Below are 16,482 nucleotides of genomic sequence, written 5' to 3' on the forward strand. Positions count from 1 at the left end.
ATGATGTAGTTAAAAAACTAACTAAGATTGTAAAATATCATTGAATTGAACGATGACAAACACAATTCCTTTAAAAGTCAGTACCGAGGCAACCGTGTAACAGCCATTTTGTCGCATTGTCTTTGTTTTTAGATTGAATGATCAAACTTATCAGGGTTTGATTGGCAAGAGGTGTAATTACATAAATATCCAACAGTGTTCTGGGGTATATTCAATCTGGTCAAATCTTAAAAGGATCTATTGCTGACCTAAATGATTGGTCCAATACTTAATCGATTAACACTTTCAATTCCAAAGACCCGTGCATGCATCAGTGATATATATTACTTGGGAATTTGCAGTCATCGAAATGAAACCACGCGACAAAAATGGGATGGCAGTGTTTCTGAAACATGTTATAAGAAAACGTTAATGTTGACTCCTAAATATAAGGACACTAATTAGTGCACTCAGATGCTATGTAAAATCATGTTTTTACTCTATAGCAAATTAATTATGTCAGATATGAAAAAGGGATTCTGAACAGACGTCTTTAACATCATTAATATAATTCTTTTGATAGAGGCATTCTGGACAACAGGCAGGAAAACTTGTGTCTTTCTAGGTGTAATAACATTGCTTACTTTGACTTAATCGACTACTTTAAGACCTATCTATCAGTTCCGTGCGTATATTGTATTTTATTCTACTGTCTAGTCTGATTAGGTTCCCTTCATCCGCTTGGTCCGTTGGTTCTTGGTACCGAGCAAGGTTTGAAACACACTTTATTTAAGCAAAGAGTGAAGTAGAATAGTCTTAAATGTTTTCAAATGATCAACGCAAGTATTTAATTCACAAAACAAATTACGATGAGTTTGTTATATTCCCTAATGATTTGACAATTGTACATCTCATCGGTTAACATGTACCTGGATTAAAGTTCAATGGTAAATAAAATCATTTAAATGACTCAATCGCAACTTCTTGGGCCTTTCCGGCAGGCTCGGAAAAACACCTCGAATGTATTAACATCACCGTGATAGAATTTTATACAAAATTGAGTCGCTTGCTTAACATAAGGGTCGGCTAGAAAGCCTTATAAATCGCTTCTCTGTTATATTTTAGAGTGTATCATTTACTTTAATGAAGTCTAGCTTGCATCTCAACAGATCATAAAATGTGTTGTATTTATATCAAGTTTTATAAAAAGTGGATTGTCATGGACTCCCAGGTAATACATTCGAGGTGTTTTTCCGAGCCTGCCGGAAAGACCCGAAAAATTGCGATTGTTAAATGACTACATAAATTTCTAAAAGCATATTTGATTAACCCTTTCAAACTATCTTGAATGTCGGTATTAAGAAAGAATTCGGTATTGTAAAATACTCATTGGAAGAAAGAAATCATCGATTTTGATAAATATGCATAATTATACGTATTTATGAATCTGGGGTATTTCTGCATATTCATAAAAGAAAACCCGTTGAACAAAACAATGTATGATTTATCATTTTAATTTACACTGAATATGCGACCCAAATAAGAAGCACTTATACGTAAGACAGAAAAACGCAACTGAGGCAATGTTTTGCCTTTGATTTTCAGTGGCATCAATCTATATTATATATGCAATGTTTCCATCATTATTTTTATTCCTTTAAGTTCTTAAAGAATAACATGCGGTGGTATTCGCATGAATAATGAAATGGGCCGCCGTTATGAAAATCAACACAGTTAAACGATGTAGATCCTTCGGCCCGAAGATGTACTTCCCCCGGATTATTACTCATACTGATGGGACAGAAACCAGGTATTAGAGTTCCGTCATCAAACAGCCACTGACCTCCAACCTTTTCCCCTTGAACCCACAGTTTAATGACTGCATTGTTTGCAATTGGTACTGAAATAAAATACTTCATTTTTTAATATTACCATTTCTATAATACTTTAAAAGTACAAGACCGACCTGATAGAGTGAAAAAAAAAATAATTATGTGACTTATTATTACTTTGATTTTGATTACCCATAATTCGTCTTGGCATCTTATTGACTATTAAAAATTTATGTTACTTATTTAAGTAATCTTACCTTAACTTTTGACTATTATTTTTATTAATTGACTCCGTGTTATCTGTATTTTAACACGCTTATTTGAAACTGAAAAGTACATTTTTCTTGTAACCAATTCAACATCTAGTGAAGGAAACAAAGTTGTAGTATGATGTTGTTTTTTTATAAAAGAAAATCAAAGAGCAATGAATTATAAACATACACAGAATTTTTAAAGTGACTAAAATAAATATTAATGTTTAAACATTACTTCACCAGAACATTATAATTTCCTCGACCAAAGTCTGAAATATGCACGTGCACATTCAAACTACATTGTATTTTATTGCAAAATTAAAGGTCGGATACGACAAAATTCTTTTAGTTAACTTATAGATACATCGTATTTTAATTTCAGCGCAAACAAAAGCCACATAAGAGAAGTGAAAATCAGTATACTTTAAACGTAATAGATTTAAAACAATACCATCATCCATTTGCGATTAAGATCAACATCTTTTATTCAAATTATAATAGTCTAGTTACCATTTTGATAGAAGGTCGTCTCTAAATTAATCACTTTTTTCTATTGCATCCATTTGCGAATGAGTTTCAAATCTGCAAAATGTTCATAATGACCCCATTTTTCGTGTTGTACATGTATATCTACCCTATGGTTTCTGGGGGTTTTTTTCATACGTAATATAAAACTGTTAAGGACGACGGACCCAATTCCCTTCTACAATAGTGCTTATCATGAAAATTTTACATGATTTCGAGTTACTAAAGATGTATTAAAATCAATCAAAAAATAACATGAAAATTGAATTTGATTTTTAGTAAGGACAATTTCAAATTTGTGTTACTTCTCTTTTTCAATTGAACATACTTGGGAAAGACGTTCTTGCGCGAGAATTTTTTTTTTAAAAAGCTGCCATAGATTTACTATCCAAATTAAAATATGACACTTTTATGATGATTTTGAATTAATATCATTTAAAAAATGATCATGTCATTGGCTTTGTTTTGACGGGGGCATATGCCAAACTGCGGTTTGTCGTTATTTTTCTTCAATTGTTCGTACGAGTATTGAAGCTGATCGAAATGTAAATGATTTGTTCAGTGGCTCAAATTCTGCAAATTAACATGTGTAGTTGGTTATAATTGGCTTAAACTAATATAAATTCACCACAGTACTTGACATCACTTAAAGATATTTTGTGCATGTTTAATAATGTTGAAATGTATATTTTAGCATTTTCATTAATAGCAAGGTCGGCAACTACTTGCACTACATGAAGTGTGTATTGATGACGTTGAACAGCTATATATTTCGTCATAAGCTATTTTTCATCGACTTTTAGTGATTGTGACGTAATATTGAGATTTCGATGTTCGCATCAATTACTCCTTTTAGCTGTGCGATAAATCTGCAAAAATGAAACTGGGTCCATCGTCCTTAAATGTTATAAAATGATTGAATTTTAATATAAGATCTAGAATTCCAGGTTTGGTCCAGGGATCATGTAAAATTGATTTTTTATATAAATAAAATGCTTTTTATTAGTGATCCTACTCTTTTGGTTATTGTTGTATCTGGTTGGCTAATATTTTTTAAGAGAAAAAATGTATGAAAGGTTTTTATAGGACAACCCTCTTTTGTGACATATCACCTGTAAGTTAGAAATTCGAATCGAGCTTAGGTTTTTACTTTTTTCACCTTCCCAATATATTTTAGAACATGTTGTTTGTCAAATACGAAACAATTTGATTTATTTTATAAATTCACCAATTATATACGGCGGAAGTATTCTAGATATAACGTACTGTTATCCACATAACGATTTACAGGTGTCTAAAACCAACAGGAACTGCTTGTGGTATTCGTTTTATGCCACGTCAATACATTATTCTCATAAGACTCTAATTTGTCAAGTAAAAATATGTTGCGGCAAATATTGATTTTGAATAAAATCACAACACAGATACCTCAAAGACTGATTAAAGATTGAAATTTTTTTTTGCAAATCCCAGCGCAAAAACCATTCTCAAATGATAACGTTAATAACCAATTATGTCTTGATTGTAGCCCATTGATGTTTGTTAAGACTTTATTTTTACGCCATTACAGTCATGATCGGTATATTCAAAATATACATACTGGGACTATTTTAGGATAGTAAACAGCAAAGAAGTAATTTGAAGATCATTTTTTGCTTAAATAAACTCAGTGTCAAAATTTAACTTAAATTGATTTGATCATTTTTCTCTAATTTCAAATCGACTTTTTTTAATAATCTACATTTGTATATAAAAAATCTCAATAATTTGTTATTAGCGAGCTGTCAAAATTACCGTGCCATTTTATCGACTCAAAATTTAAAAAAAATTATATACCATGGAAATAGTTGAATATGTCGTACTTTTCCTGGGAATCGATCTTTATGAGATCGGCACCTTCAGCTTGACAGTTGGATTGAGCTGTTGAATACGTTACAGGCACTGGGAAATACTTCAGACATATTTCGTCTGACATCAACTTGTAATTCGCATAGCCTTCAGCACAGGGTACTACAAAATACAAAGCTAATATATCACTACTTTAAGCAGAGTATAATTTCTAGCCTCATATGTGATACAATTTTCGATTGTTATTAACTAACTTACTGATAATAGCACTGAAGTCGATGTCAAAATAGGTGCACCAATGGAAAAAAATAAAAAAAAATACCAATCTGCTATCAAAGACTTACATTTTGAATATTTTGCTGAAACGTTTTAGAGAACTGTAGTCTTTTAATTCATACTTTTCCTACTCAAGGTCAGTTTTAACTCTTTAAGAACTGTGCGGATTTATTGCATGTAAATGAAAATAATTAACTTTTATTAAAAAAGAGAACATAACTTTTACTCATTGCAATTATACAAATCATTGACCTTTGAAGTTTTTAATTTAGTGATATTCCGTTTGATAATGATACATTACCTTAATAATGTTTACAACAATATTGAAGAAATACGATGCATTTCGATTTTTGATTGATTTAGTATAACATAGAGATAATGAAACAAAAATATAATTTTCATTTTCATTGTTACTCATGGGTCAATGCATTTAGAAAACATTATATGAGAAAAAAATAAAAAGAATGTATGGTGTAAAAAAGAAACCATAAATTCAAGAAAAAATATTATTTCAGCATTTAAAACGTAAGTTAATTGTCATCCATTATGCATTGTAACAAGCTTAATAATATATTTCTAAGTATGAAACACTAAGGGATATTAGAACGATGTATTTTTTTTATTAAGGCACATACATACTGCATAACCTGTGTCGTGCCCACCTTTTGCAGATGGTTCAGGGTATCTTTATATCATAATGAAATAAATATTTTTGATAAAAAATTGGCAATGTAATTTCTCACTTTACACACAAAAGGTAAAATAAGAATTAAATTCTGCTTTATTAAAGCAAACTTTACTTCACGTCACAACTAAAATAAAGCTGTTATTTCTTTAAGAATTACTTACATGTACGAGGGACATATGACTTCCAATTTGAACCAGTTATGTCACTTCCTGTGACGTCATTGCAACACATACAGGTGCTTGTAGAGTCATCGTGGCTGATCATGACGATCTCATCCATTGTGGCTACGCATGTGGCTAGACACCTGATCATACTTTTTACACTGGATAGTTCGTGACACGAAGATTTTGGATAATCATTTGTTTCAATGGCGTAATTACTATTGAAGCCAGTTTCCGCACTGCGAATTATGTGTACAAACAGAAATAAGGCTGCATATGTGTTTCGTGACATTTCCTTATCCATAGTAAACAATATATAAAAAAAATTGTTAAGATGATGAGAAATACAGGCTCTGGGATTTAAATATTGAAAGTGCAGATCTTATCTTCTAAGCAGCATTTATAAAGCTGTATCAGTAATCGTTTCAACCATTATATTTGTGTAGAATAAACAAAGGTAAACAATCTGTCCATTTAGTAATTCACATTCAAAAATTTTATATATTGTATTGTTTGCATAACTTTATTTCATGGTCTCTATGTATTTATTTATGATAAAGACGAACAAAATGATATTGATTTTGCTATCAATTTTTGTCCGGAGAAACTACCTGGTAGAATACTCGGTATCCCACTGAGTACTGATGGCCTAACTAAAGTTCCTAGCTTTCAGTCTGAAAATAAATGGGATGAAGTGGATATATTGTAAAGCTGAATAACCTTATTTTCACATAATTGTTGTGATTTGTTTATTTAAGAAATCATCACTAAATGTATTTAAAATTATTTTCAAATTATTATTGAATATTTTATAGAATGAACTGCTTTCGGAAGGAAAATACACGAGCAAAAACCTTGTTATACAATTAGACACAAAACAAATTTTCGACCCCTCTCTGGGAAATTGTAGAAACAAGGACTTGTGGTTTCTTTGTTTTTGTGAGCTTCTGTGTACCAAAATATAGTCTCAATATTAATTTTAAGTATTGTTGAGTGTTTATTGTCGCTTTTATGTGAGTAAAAGGATATCGTTATCTAACCAAAAAGAAAAAGGCATATTTATATGCTACCTCTGTTCTTGTTAGTGATGTGTTTTTCTTATGCTTCATTTTTACTAACAATTCATGGGTCAACAAACACACCTCGTTTGGCCTTTACCGAGGAACAAATGCCAGCCGCAATACAGCATAATTAAGTCACATTTTAGTACACATTTATTTCATATAGTGAAACTAACAGACGTCGATCGACTTTTTACACAAATTTTGAAGTTAATTGTAAAACATTAACACGTCAAAAAATAGACTTGTTTATGACAGAAATACATTCGCTAATTCTTTGAATATTTAAAATGTTATGAAACATATATTACATTTTTCTTTGGCTACAATGCCATACATGTAATAGCGGATAGCTCTGGATTCATTCTGCAGTGGGCAACACGAAACGCGGGGCTAATAGTCTAGTGTATCACTCTGGAAGTAATGTAATATATGTATGGTATTTACAAGAAATTCACTACAATAACGTCTGTTGGAATTTGTTTAAGTCGATATTACACGAATCAAAAGCAGCTGCGATCTAGTACTTAACGATCATAACCACTATATATTGAAGAAAAAACCGATGTTAAGCTATATAGATGCAATTCAAAGAAGTTAAAAATACATTTTTTGTCAACAAAAGATAGATTTAGGGTCGACTCGAGCAAATCCAGAGTAAACCAGGTAAGTAAACCCAGGATTAAGTTGAGGTTTGATTTTTGTTAGGTTGGGTCTGAGCCGTTCTGTAAACAGTTAACTGGCGGTATTGTTCGCAGTAAAACTATACCTCCGAGCTGAATGCATGTCTTTACAGGAAAAAAATGCAGGACTGGCTTACTCGAAGATGTAATTCATCTTCAGAGTTGTGAAGATGAGTGGACAGGTCGCACTTAAGTCTTTTGACAATTTTTCGCTAGCACGATTTACATTCATTTGGTACTTATATTCTTAACCAATTTTAAGTAAAATATTTTAAAATTGTGTTGATCTTTCACCTGCGCCAAGCTGTTTTTATTTTTACATGCATCTAAATTTCTTCATTTAGTTGTTAACGCGGAGCAGGGAAGTCTCAAAACCACAAGTTTATAAATAGTATTTTACATCACACGAAGCATTAAAACAATAGAATTATTTGTTACTGGTTTTAAAAATGAATGAATTCAGTACGTCTAGCATTAATGGCAGCATCTATGTAAAGAAAACATGCACATACTGGTTTGATATCATTAACTTTTTACGTTAAGATACATTCCCTGAAAAGTATCAATAAGAATGCAGATCGTGACGTCAAAGTAAAATATGACATCATATCGTATGAAGTACAGATAAGTGACTTTCTACACATTGCTGTAAAATCAATCGGGAAGCCTTAACATGCACGCGTTATATTTGATCAAATGGTGTGTATTTACCAAAAAAATAGGATCGGGTCATCTTTTTAAAGCAATATGGACCCAGTTATTTTATTAAAGTTATTTTATTTTACTCTTTATGTTATGGTGTCTGTATTTCTATCGCGGAATAACCAACAACAATGAACATTGACAAAGCTCTGAAAACAAAGAATCCATCTGATTTTTATTACATACATAAAACCATTATCCATATTTGTTTTGATACCTTTCAACTCTGGGTCAATTTAACCCGCAAACCTTTCGTTCAGTATGACAAAGGAGAATAATTGTGTCCATTATTAGATAAATAAATAAATCTAACAGCTGGCATCTTAGCTGTATATGAAAATTTGTTTGAATTATTAGTTCTCATTTAGCAAATTTGCTACAATTGTTTACAACTGTCGTCTGTGCAATACACATATTTGAAACATATCTTTTTTTTCAAAATACATTACCAGTCCAAAAGATTGCATTCTTTTGACCGCATGTATACAATAACATAGTTTCTTGACCGCCAGTTTAATATATTGGTTTAAATTGTTTTTTAATGAATACATATATGAAAAAAATCTAATCTGTATAAATTAAAATAACAAAATCCTTTCGATAAGAGATTATATTTTTTTTTCAATACACACACACCCAAAAATAGATAAATTACAAAACAACTACATTTAGTCCTTTTCATCAGATTCATTACAGTATCTGAGAATGTTAATGATATCTGGTAATAGTAGAATAAGGCCTGCCAGGCAGATCACCGCAACCCCCCGCTCCACCAATGGCTACGGCACTCGGACGCGATTCATACACGCTGATAAGGCTTCGTGTGTAAGCGCTGGTTGTCTTCCTGTCTATTGTTAAGTCTCTTTTAATGTCTTCGATCCATTTCTCTATGGTTCGGTTTAATTTAACATAATGGTGTGTTGAAATAGCTGAAAATTGATATAAAAGGTAATACCATGAACTGCTGAACGATAGCTATTATACTTTAGAACTATATTAATTGCTAAATGAACAGTATTTATCTTTACAAAACTTTGTAATTTTTTTGGTATATCTTTGAAGTTTGAGAATTCCATCCAAACCATAAAACTACATGTATTTGTTGCGTATTATCATTTGTGAATGTATTTAAATATTTAGGTAATTATGTAAGAAAAAAAACTCGATAGTGTTGAATAGTTTAGAGAAAACATCCCCTCCTCGGGCCTTCGGCCCTCGGAGGGTATTTTTTCTCTAAACTATTCAACACTATCTCGTTATTTATCTTAAAAATTCCCCCATTGAACCCCCAAGAAGCATTGATCCATTCATATATCCAACTGTGCTGTAATACAAAAGCATCAAGCTCATTTGAGATTCCAATAGAACCATACACAATAGCCTAACCAATTACAAACACACCTTTTATTCATGGATGAGTGAACAGGTGCACATGTTATAGTAAACAATTCCGCTGTACTAAGCAGACTTAAATGTAAATGATGAATTTTTTAACGCAAAGTACATTTAATTGATATAGATCTACCGGGAAAGGCACGAATACCGTTTGAATGATATTTTAGACTTGCAAGGAGAAAGGACAAATCAGAAATTTGACAAAAATTAACAGACGATGATTGGTTAAAAAAATTTATAGGAGTCTCATGAAGTCAAAGTGCGACAATATTCCCTTTATTGTTAAAATAAGGAAAAGGAGCGACATGGTTCAAGGTTCAAAGAGGAAGTCTATAAAAGTGTTTATGGAAGTGATCTATATGTGATCCCAAATTTATCAAAATTAAGAAAAGGAGATATTTCTACTGAAATTTCATTTGTTGTTTATCGGATATACATTTACGGATGACAAGATTCTATAAATTTGGAGTTATTTTGGAAATACATGTTTTAACATTTTGTCATTTTTATTTGTTTTATGCACTGTTGGATATTTGAATATCCAACTGACGGGCAGTTGGAATTTAAAAATATCCAACTGCCTATCAGTTGGATATTTATATATCCAACCACTGTTGATTGAATAGTGAAAATAAACGTTGACAAAATACAATGGGTGACGTCATAGAAGTTTTTTAAGTGTGTATAATCCCCAACCCAAATCCAATGCTCAACTAAGAATCTTATGACTAGTCAGTATCTCAACATTTAAAAACAAATTAACGTCATAACCCCTTAATACTGAATCCCCCTCTTAAAAACAAAATGTAACACTAACCTTCACAATGCATTTTAGCTGTCGTCCATGCCTTATTAACGCAGTGTGTCATGGAGTCGTTAGAACTTCCAGAATATCCGTTTGCGCATGAGTACAAAGTTCGACTGCCATTGGATACTCCGTCATAGAGCTTGTTCGCATTTGGAATATCAACAGGAGTTGGACAATCTATCCACAATATATAAAAAGATGAATAGTTCCAGACTTATTGTTTTAATAAAAGCGATTTCTTCAAACAATATACATGTATCACAATTTCACAGAACAAGATATGGATGCATACTATAATATTCCAATACCGGTATATCAATAAATGTTTTGTAAAACGTTTCTGTTCTCGATATAAATGTCATTGTGAATACAGTGCAGATTTTGTTTTCGATGGATACATTAAAGCATAAAACCAACCGAAATACACAACAAATCCTTTTCTAATATTTGGACAAAACAGTACCGAAGATGATACTCAATGCAAAGGACACTTCTGAACAAATGTATTCACTGTTTGATTGTGAATTATGATTATAAGATACATGTATCAACATTTCGATTTTGTTATTTTGTATTTTCAGCTGAATGCCAATATAAGAAATGGTCATACTATTTTGACCGGGCTTGACAGACATATGTTGTTACTGATTTTGTCTTCTACCATATGTGTTTATCCATAGTAGCAATGTTTCTATTACATGAAGTGGTTAAAAAAAACTAAGTTATCTTTGATGTCATTATTATTTTTAAACCTTAATAAAAAACAATGGTGTTGGATTTTTAAGAGGTAGAATATTCATTATTATTTAAACGGAGTTGAATTAAATCTTTTGAACACACATATGCCCACCATAATTTGTAAAACAATCTACTAAGTACTATGCAATACTATATATAAGAACATATCTGAACATACCTGTAGAAGCACAAGTACTTGCCAAATAGGCCCAGTTAGGTTTGCAATCATACGTTTCCGAACAAGGCGATCCTGTTTCAAATATGTAAATAATTGAAAATAAGAATCCAAATGACATTGGTAACTGATTTGCAACTATTTTACACGGGATGGAGTTCTGCTATTCGATGTCTTTCAAACTATGTAACAATTGCTATCAATTGAGATTAAATGCAGAGCTTTATCCTGTTTTGATACGTATCTGTATCATTAAAATTTTCAATCGAAGCTTTTCCTTTGGCCAGGTTTGGGTCAAGACGGTTAATTTTTCTCTTAGTCCAATCAAATTTAAGTTTGGTAGAATATGCACGGGGAAAAATCCAAGCAATAGTATTACTACAAATTGAGGCAGTCTTTTTCAAATAGTTTTTGCATTGAACAGTGCTATCTATGTCAAAATGCATTCTTTGTGTGTGCCAAATTGAAACTGGTTGACGAATGATGTAATCGTAACATGTTGACTTACAACATTACCACCGATGGTGGCGAAAACTTTTCTTTGTATAGAATATTTATTAAAGGAGGTCTCACCATTGAAATCGATGACCTTGACCGTAACTTCTACCACTGTGTCTTGCTGGTTGTTGGTTCCAGCTCCCCATATACCGCCCACATAAATCAAGTAGCCATTTGTTACGGCTATATCCGGTCTCCATAAAAACACTTCCGTCTCCGTATAAGCGTAAATAATGGCGCCATATGAATCGGATGATTGGTCAATCATAGCACTCCCTCCAGCATAAAATGTAAAGCCGGTATTGTTACCGCTCAATGCTCTCATCTTAATAAGAAAAATAAAGTATTTTATATTTTTGTTAAATAGTAAATGTCGAAATTGTGTAAATCATGAGCATTTTTGTGTTTCAAATATGTTAATGTTTGGGGAGAACTGAAGTTATTTTTTTTCCACAGGATGAATCTCTGCCATTCAGTCAACTGAATGTTAACTGAATGGTCTGGAAACGTGACTGAATGGCATGGATATGCCATTCAGTCACCCTTCAGTTACTTTTCAGTCACATTCAGTTGACTGAATGGCAGAGATTCATCCTGTGTTCATTATTTATACAATTGAGATTTAAAGATGTCAATGCTTATTGTCACTTGATATAAGCGCCGATGTTTAATGTAAACCTACTTCCACAGACACCAGCATGGAATCGAGGCTGTAAACCGACTTAAGAGGGACTCTATCTACGGTTGGTGACGCAACATCTGCGTTGTTTTTATCCATGAAAAAGGTCCTTGTAAACTGGTTGGTACAAAGTACCCAGGCTTGTATGTAGAGGGTGGCGGACTTGCTCTGTACCGCATCCTTCCCCCAACCATCACTTGCACAAAACACGTAATTACCTGAAATTTCACTTTGTTATTGCCTGTTTGAACATTACTTATACATTAATAAATATAATAAACGTCAAGCCAACATAATAGACATGCAGAGTCTGAATCATACAATCCATTTAATAATTTAAACGTTGTAATATTAAACATGACAGTATGTGTACTGTTACAATTAAAGGTTTCTGTATTGTTAAACAATATAGTTGTTCCCCTTCTTAATAAGAACAGATTCCGGAATAAATCCGCTGTTTATATAAACACATTTCCTACTGGCTTTTAAAATGGATTTTTATTTCACGTTTGGCAGCTTGTAATTTGACATTGATTGATTGCAAAGTTTGAATATAAAACATTTGAAAATCGTTATAAGGTTAACAAGAAATGCATCTTTATCCATAGGAAAACCACAGCAAGAAAGTGGCGCAAACACATACCAGTCTTAAAATTGAAAAAATGGGTGATGGACATTTATGTATGTAAATTGTCAGGGAAAAAAACATGCATAAAAGTTTTTTTAATTTTTTTTTATTTTTTTTTTTTACAAAAGATCAAAACATCGCAGAGTTCTAACCTTTCTTTGTATGAAATAAATAAACCTATCAATTACCAGTATTTATTTTATGTGTATTTAAACTTTATCGCTGTGCCTTTTGCAGTGCGGTCACAGTGCAATACAAGTTTTTAATGCAAAACGTCAATATATACTGTGTCAATTATTGTCGAATTATTGTCGAACAATGGCCTAAGACTGTAAATTCGAATTACGTAGCCTAATAATCAACTCAGGTGTCTCGGGACAGTTTCTTTGTTACAATTCACTGTAGCATGGGGACGTTTGTTTTCGGAACTCTGTAACTAGTGTATATTCAGCACAAATACATTTAATCTTTTTATAAGCCTAATCACCAGTTTTGTGGGAAATTACTCGTCAGAACTTTTAAGAAATTCTATTTCTGAGATATCTACTTTGTCCTATTTCGCTCATTTTTATGATTTTTCAACTTTTTTGACCCCTAGCTAAGTCCCTGTTAAATGTTTATAATCCGTACCATGTACATGTTGCACCATCACATGTCAAAAACTAACCGGTGTATAGTTTACAATGCCCTATCCACTTTCTTTCGTTTTATTTCACCTCCCGTATGTAACTTGCAATTTTACTGCGTAAAGTCAGCACAACAGTCATAACCGCAAGTTTTGCATTTTGTATACATTGCTCATATACCCTGTGTGGGGCCATTATTTTGCATACCAATTTCAACAAGATACATCTCTCTAACTAAGGAGACATATTTTAAGGTAAGTTAATGAATTTAAGCAACACTCAGAAGCCTCCAAATTCACCGACCCTCATAAAAATATCGTCGGTTTCTTTTTCATTACCTGTCTCTTCCTACCTCAAATATAAACTAAGGGCATAAAAGCCTAAAGGCAACAATCTCATATTTCGCCGATAACTCGCGGCACAGGGTTTGAATATAGAATATTAAGGTGTTATGTACTTTATATATCTGGTCTGACCACATTAACGACAGAGTTCTTTTTTTTTTCAAACATACGAAGACTGGGTGGTCTACAAAGTAACCATCAGATTTGCTTTCGAGATTATTATTAAAGCCATAAACTATTGTTCAGTAAAAAAAAAAATCATATATTTTGGCGTTAAAATTGGAATATTTTTCTATATCTCTATAAAAGCTCTTTTTCCCGAGAAGATAAATAAAGTCTAAAAATTATTACAACCATCCAGCTTTCCAAACCACTCTCCTCATGTCGGCAATCATTTAAAGAATAATTCTATATCACATACATGTATCGATACGTTCAGCAGTAGCAAGACAGATGGAGAAAGAAAAATGAAAGAAAGAAAGAACCTGAAGCGGACCAAATCCGGATTTCCTGATCGTCGTACGCGAACACTGTTCCACAAATGGTTTGGTATTTTTGAGACACAGAATTAAATGTGACTCCTGTAATGTAAAAACAAAATGTACACAAGTGTGTGTTATATCAAAGAAAAAAAAAAGGTAGAGAAAAGTGCTCAGGAATTGCAAATAATATGTATAAATTTACGTAAATAACTCTTTTTTAATGATAAACAGAAAAAAGTTATTTATTTCATTTTTATCTTCATTACAGTAAGAACTATAAAACACTGAAATTAAAAAAAAACACCAAAACAACCGACCTTTGCATTCAAAACAAATTTGCTACCTTCAATATTTAGGATCTAGCTTAATTGCAGTTAACTGTGAAGTTTTCAATGGATGGATTGAATTCATTGAAAGTTATAACTACTTGTTGGTATTCAATCTTACCCCCTGCCTCTGAAACGTAGCCGTTTGACATCTTCAGCTGCACTACTACAAGGTCAGGGTACCTGCTAAGTCCATGTGTCACGCTCTGGTAGCTACTTGCTGTAACAACGAATAAGATGACACTTTAACACAGATAACAACACGTTCAAACGTACGTTATATTGATTTTGTTAATGAATACACGGGACACAAACAGGGTTTCCATAACAAGACTGTATGTTATGATATAAAACATGTATACGATAAATGTCAATAATGCTAAGTGAAAGAAATGCATTAGATTACTTATTGGGGAAATAATCAAGGCCGGTGCATGATTAAAAATGTCATAAAGTCATTGAACATGTGCCTACTGTACTCATATCATTATTAAAAATGATTCAATATATCTTTGATATTTTGTTAAACCTCGCGGTGTAAAAAAGCATTTAATAGGGCTTCATAGTCGTTACATGTTATAAAGTATATCTTCTTTTGAAGGAACTCTTTGTTTAAAGATATAGGAACAAGTTCAAATTTCAATGCTAAAATAGTAAAGGTTTACTCTTCATCAAATAATAGTGTATGACCATAAGAATAGTAAGTAAAGTTTACAGGTACATCTGATGGTTAATCTGTTCACCATCCAACCACCTTAAAGAGGAGACAAACATGTCAGCATCAATGAAAACCAAGATGAGAAATATCTGATTAACCGAATCACTTCCACATTTTTAGTAACCCAAACTATGAACAAAAAATAAAATAAAAGAAATATATGCATGTACATTTTGAAGGGGAGACAAACATATCAGCACAATTAATACCTAGATGAGAAATATCTGATTAACTGAATCACTTACAAATTTTTAAGTAGCATAAACTATGAAAAAAACAATTAAAATATAAAAAATATATGCATGTACATGTTGAAATATTCATCGATCCTGATATCGTAAACTTGGCTGGAGGAAGATCGCACAAACCCCAAACTTTTATTCTGACATCCGCCTGCGCATGCGACGCTTGGAAGGGCCCGGTAAAAGCAGTGCCACCTATGCAATACATGTTGAAATATATTGTTATATATGATACTCAGTCTAGAGTAAACAGGCAAGACAAATAATATAATTACATATACTTTATGAATATCAACAAAAAGAAAGCTTTTTCATTGGTAATTTTTTTTAAAAAACATTTAACTAATATTAAAACTCTTTGCAGTGGAATCATTTTGATCGGTGTGAAGCTTATTTTTCGGGTCTTTTTATGTGTGTATAAAGAATGAGTATTGTTCTTTTGGGACCCATACTCATGACACAACGAACACATACGATAAATTATGATTTAAATTTCTACAAAAACGTAAGTACTTCATAACAATTACATTGTCAAACAAAATCGATCGGAAAAAGTTAGTTCATAAAAGAGTTACAATTTCTAGAAGTCTCACTTAACACAGTGGAAAAGTATTTTATTCGTAAAGCAGTATCGTACCTGTATAAATGACCAATCAAATAAATGTGAAGGTTTATTGCCCTGGCACGTGATTGTATAGAGCCAATCAGATCTCTCGTTATGTAGAATAATCATATTGAGGTATAATAACTATTTTTTATTAAAGTAGTATTTTACCTGTATAAATGACCAATCCTTTGTCTGACTGATTATTTT

At 32.1% G+C, this 16,482-nt stretch overlaps 3 protein-coding genes across 3 annotated transcripts in view; all 3 read right to left on the reverse strand.

Moving 5' to 3' along the window:
• LOC128171227 (uncharacterized) overlaps window positions 1-14,903 on the reverse strand; it is a 230,622-nt gene extending 215,719 nt beyond the window's left edge. Inside the window, exon 1 of the mRNA XM_052836973.1 lies at window positions 14,830-14,903. Coding sequence (XP_052692933.1) covers window positions 14,830-14,860 — 31 coding nt within the window. The 5' untranslated portion in view covers window positions 14,861-14,903. The remainder of the gene's footprint in view (window positions 1-14,829) is intronic.
• LOC128171217 (uncharacterized) lies at window positions 1,478-5,915 on the reverse strand. The gene is made up of 3 exons (XM_052836964.1): window positions 5,564-5,915; window positions 4,427-4,600; window positions 1,478-1,879 (listed from the first exon to the last, which is right to left on the reverse strand). Exons 1-3 carry the CDS (start codon window positions 5,865-5,867, stop codon window positions 1,629-1,631), a joined length of 729 nt encoding a protein of 242 aa, XP_052692924.1. The 5' UTR covers window positions 5,868-5,915; the 3' UTR covers window positions 1,478-1,628.
• Window positions 8,630-12,509, reverse strand: LOC128171218 (uncharacterized). The gene is made up of 5 exons (XM_052836965.1): window positions 12,306-12,509; window positions 11,699-11,948; window positions 11,129-11,200; window positions 10,222-10,389; window positions 8,630-8,938 (listed from the first exon to the last, which is right to left on the reverse strand). Exons 1-5 carry the CDS (start codon window positions 12,399-12,401, stop codon window positions 8,718-8,720), a joined length of 807 nt encoding a protein of 268 aa, XP_052692925.1. The 5' UTR covers window positions 12,402-12,509; the 3' UTR covers window positions 8,630-8,717.
• Window positions 14,904-16,482: the final 1,579 nt, after the last annotated feature.

Source organism: Crassostrea angulata, chromosome 2 (assembly GCF_025612915.1).
Source record: "Crassostrea angulata isolate pt1a10 chromosome 2, ASM2561291v2, whole genome shotgun sequence".
NCBI lineage: Eukaryota > Metazoa > Mollusca > Bivalvia > Ostreida > Ostreidae > Magallana > Magallana angulata.

Excerpts from the sequence above, each read along its gene's own strand:
- LOC128171218 (XM_052836965.1), bottom strand. The coding sequence starts at position 12,401 with ATGGATAAAAACAACGCAGATGTTGCGTCACCAACCGTAGATAGAGTC. Across the intron at positions 11,949-12,305 it reads CCATGCTGGTGTCTGTGGAA|ATGAGAGCATTGAGCGGTAA; the intron begins GTAGGTTTACAT and ends TTTCTTATTAAG. Across the intron at positions 10,390-11,128 it reads AAGTACTTGTGCTTCTACAG|ATTGTCCAACTCCTGTTGAT; the intron begins GTATGTTCAGAT and ends TATTGTGGATAG.
- LOC128171217 (XM_052836964.1), bottom strand. The coding sequence starts at position 5,867 with ATGGATAAGGAAATGTCACGAAACACATATGCAGCCTTATTTCTGTTT. Across the intron at positions 4,601-5,563 it reads GTCATATGTCCCTCGTACAT|TACCCTGTGCTGAAGGCTAT; the intron begins GTAAGTAATTCT and ends TGTATTTTGTAG. Across the intron at positions 1,880-4,426 it reads CATATTCAACTATTTCCATG|TACCAATTGCAAACAATGCA; the intron begins GTATATAATTTT and ends ATTTTATTTCAG.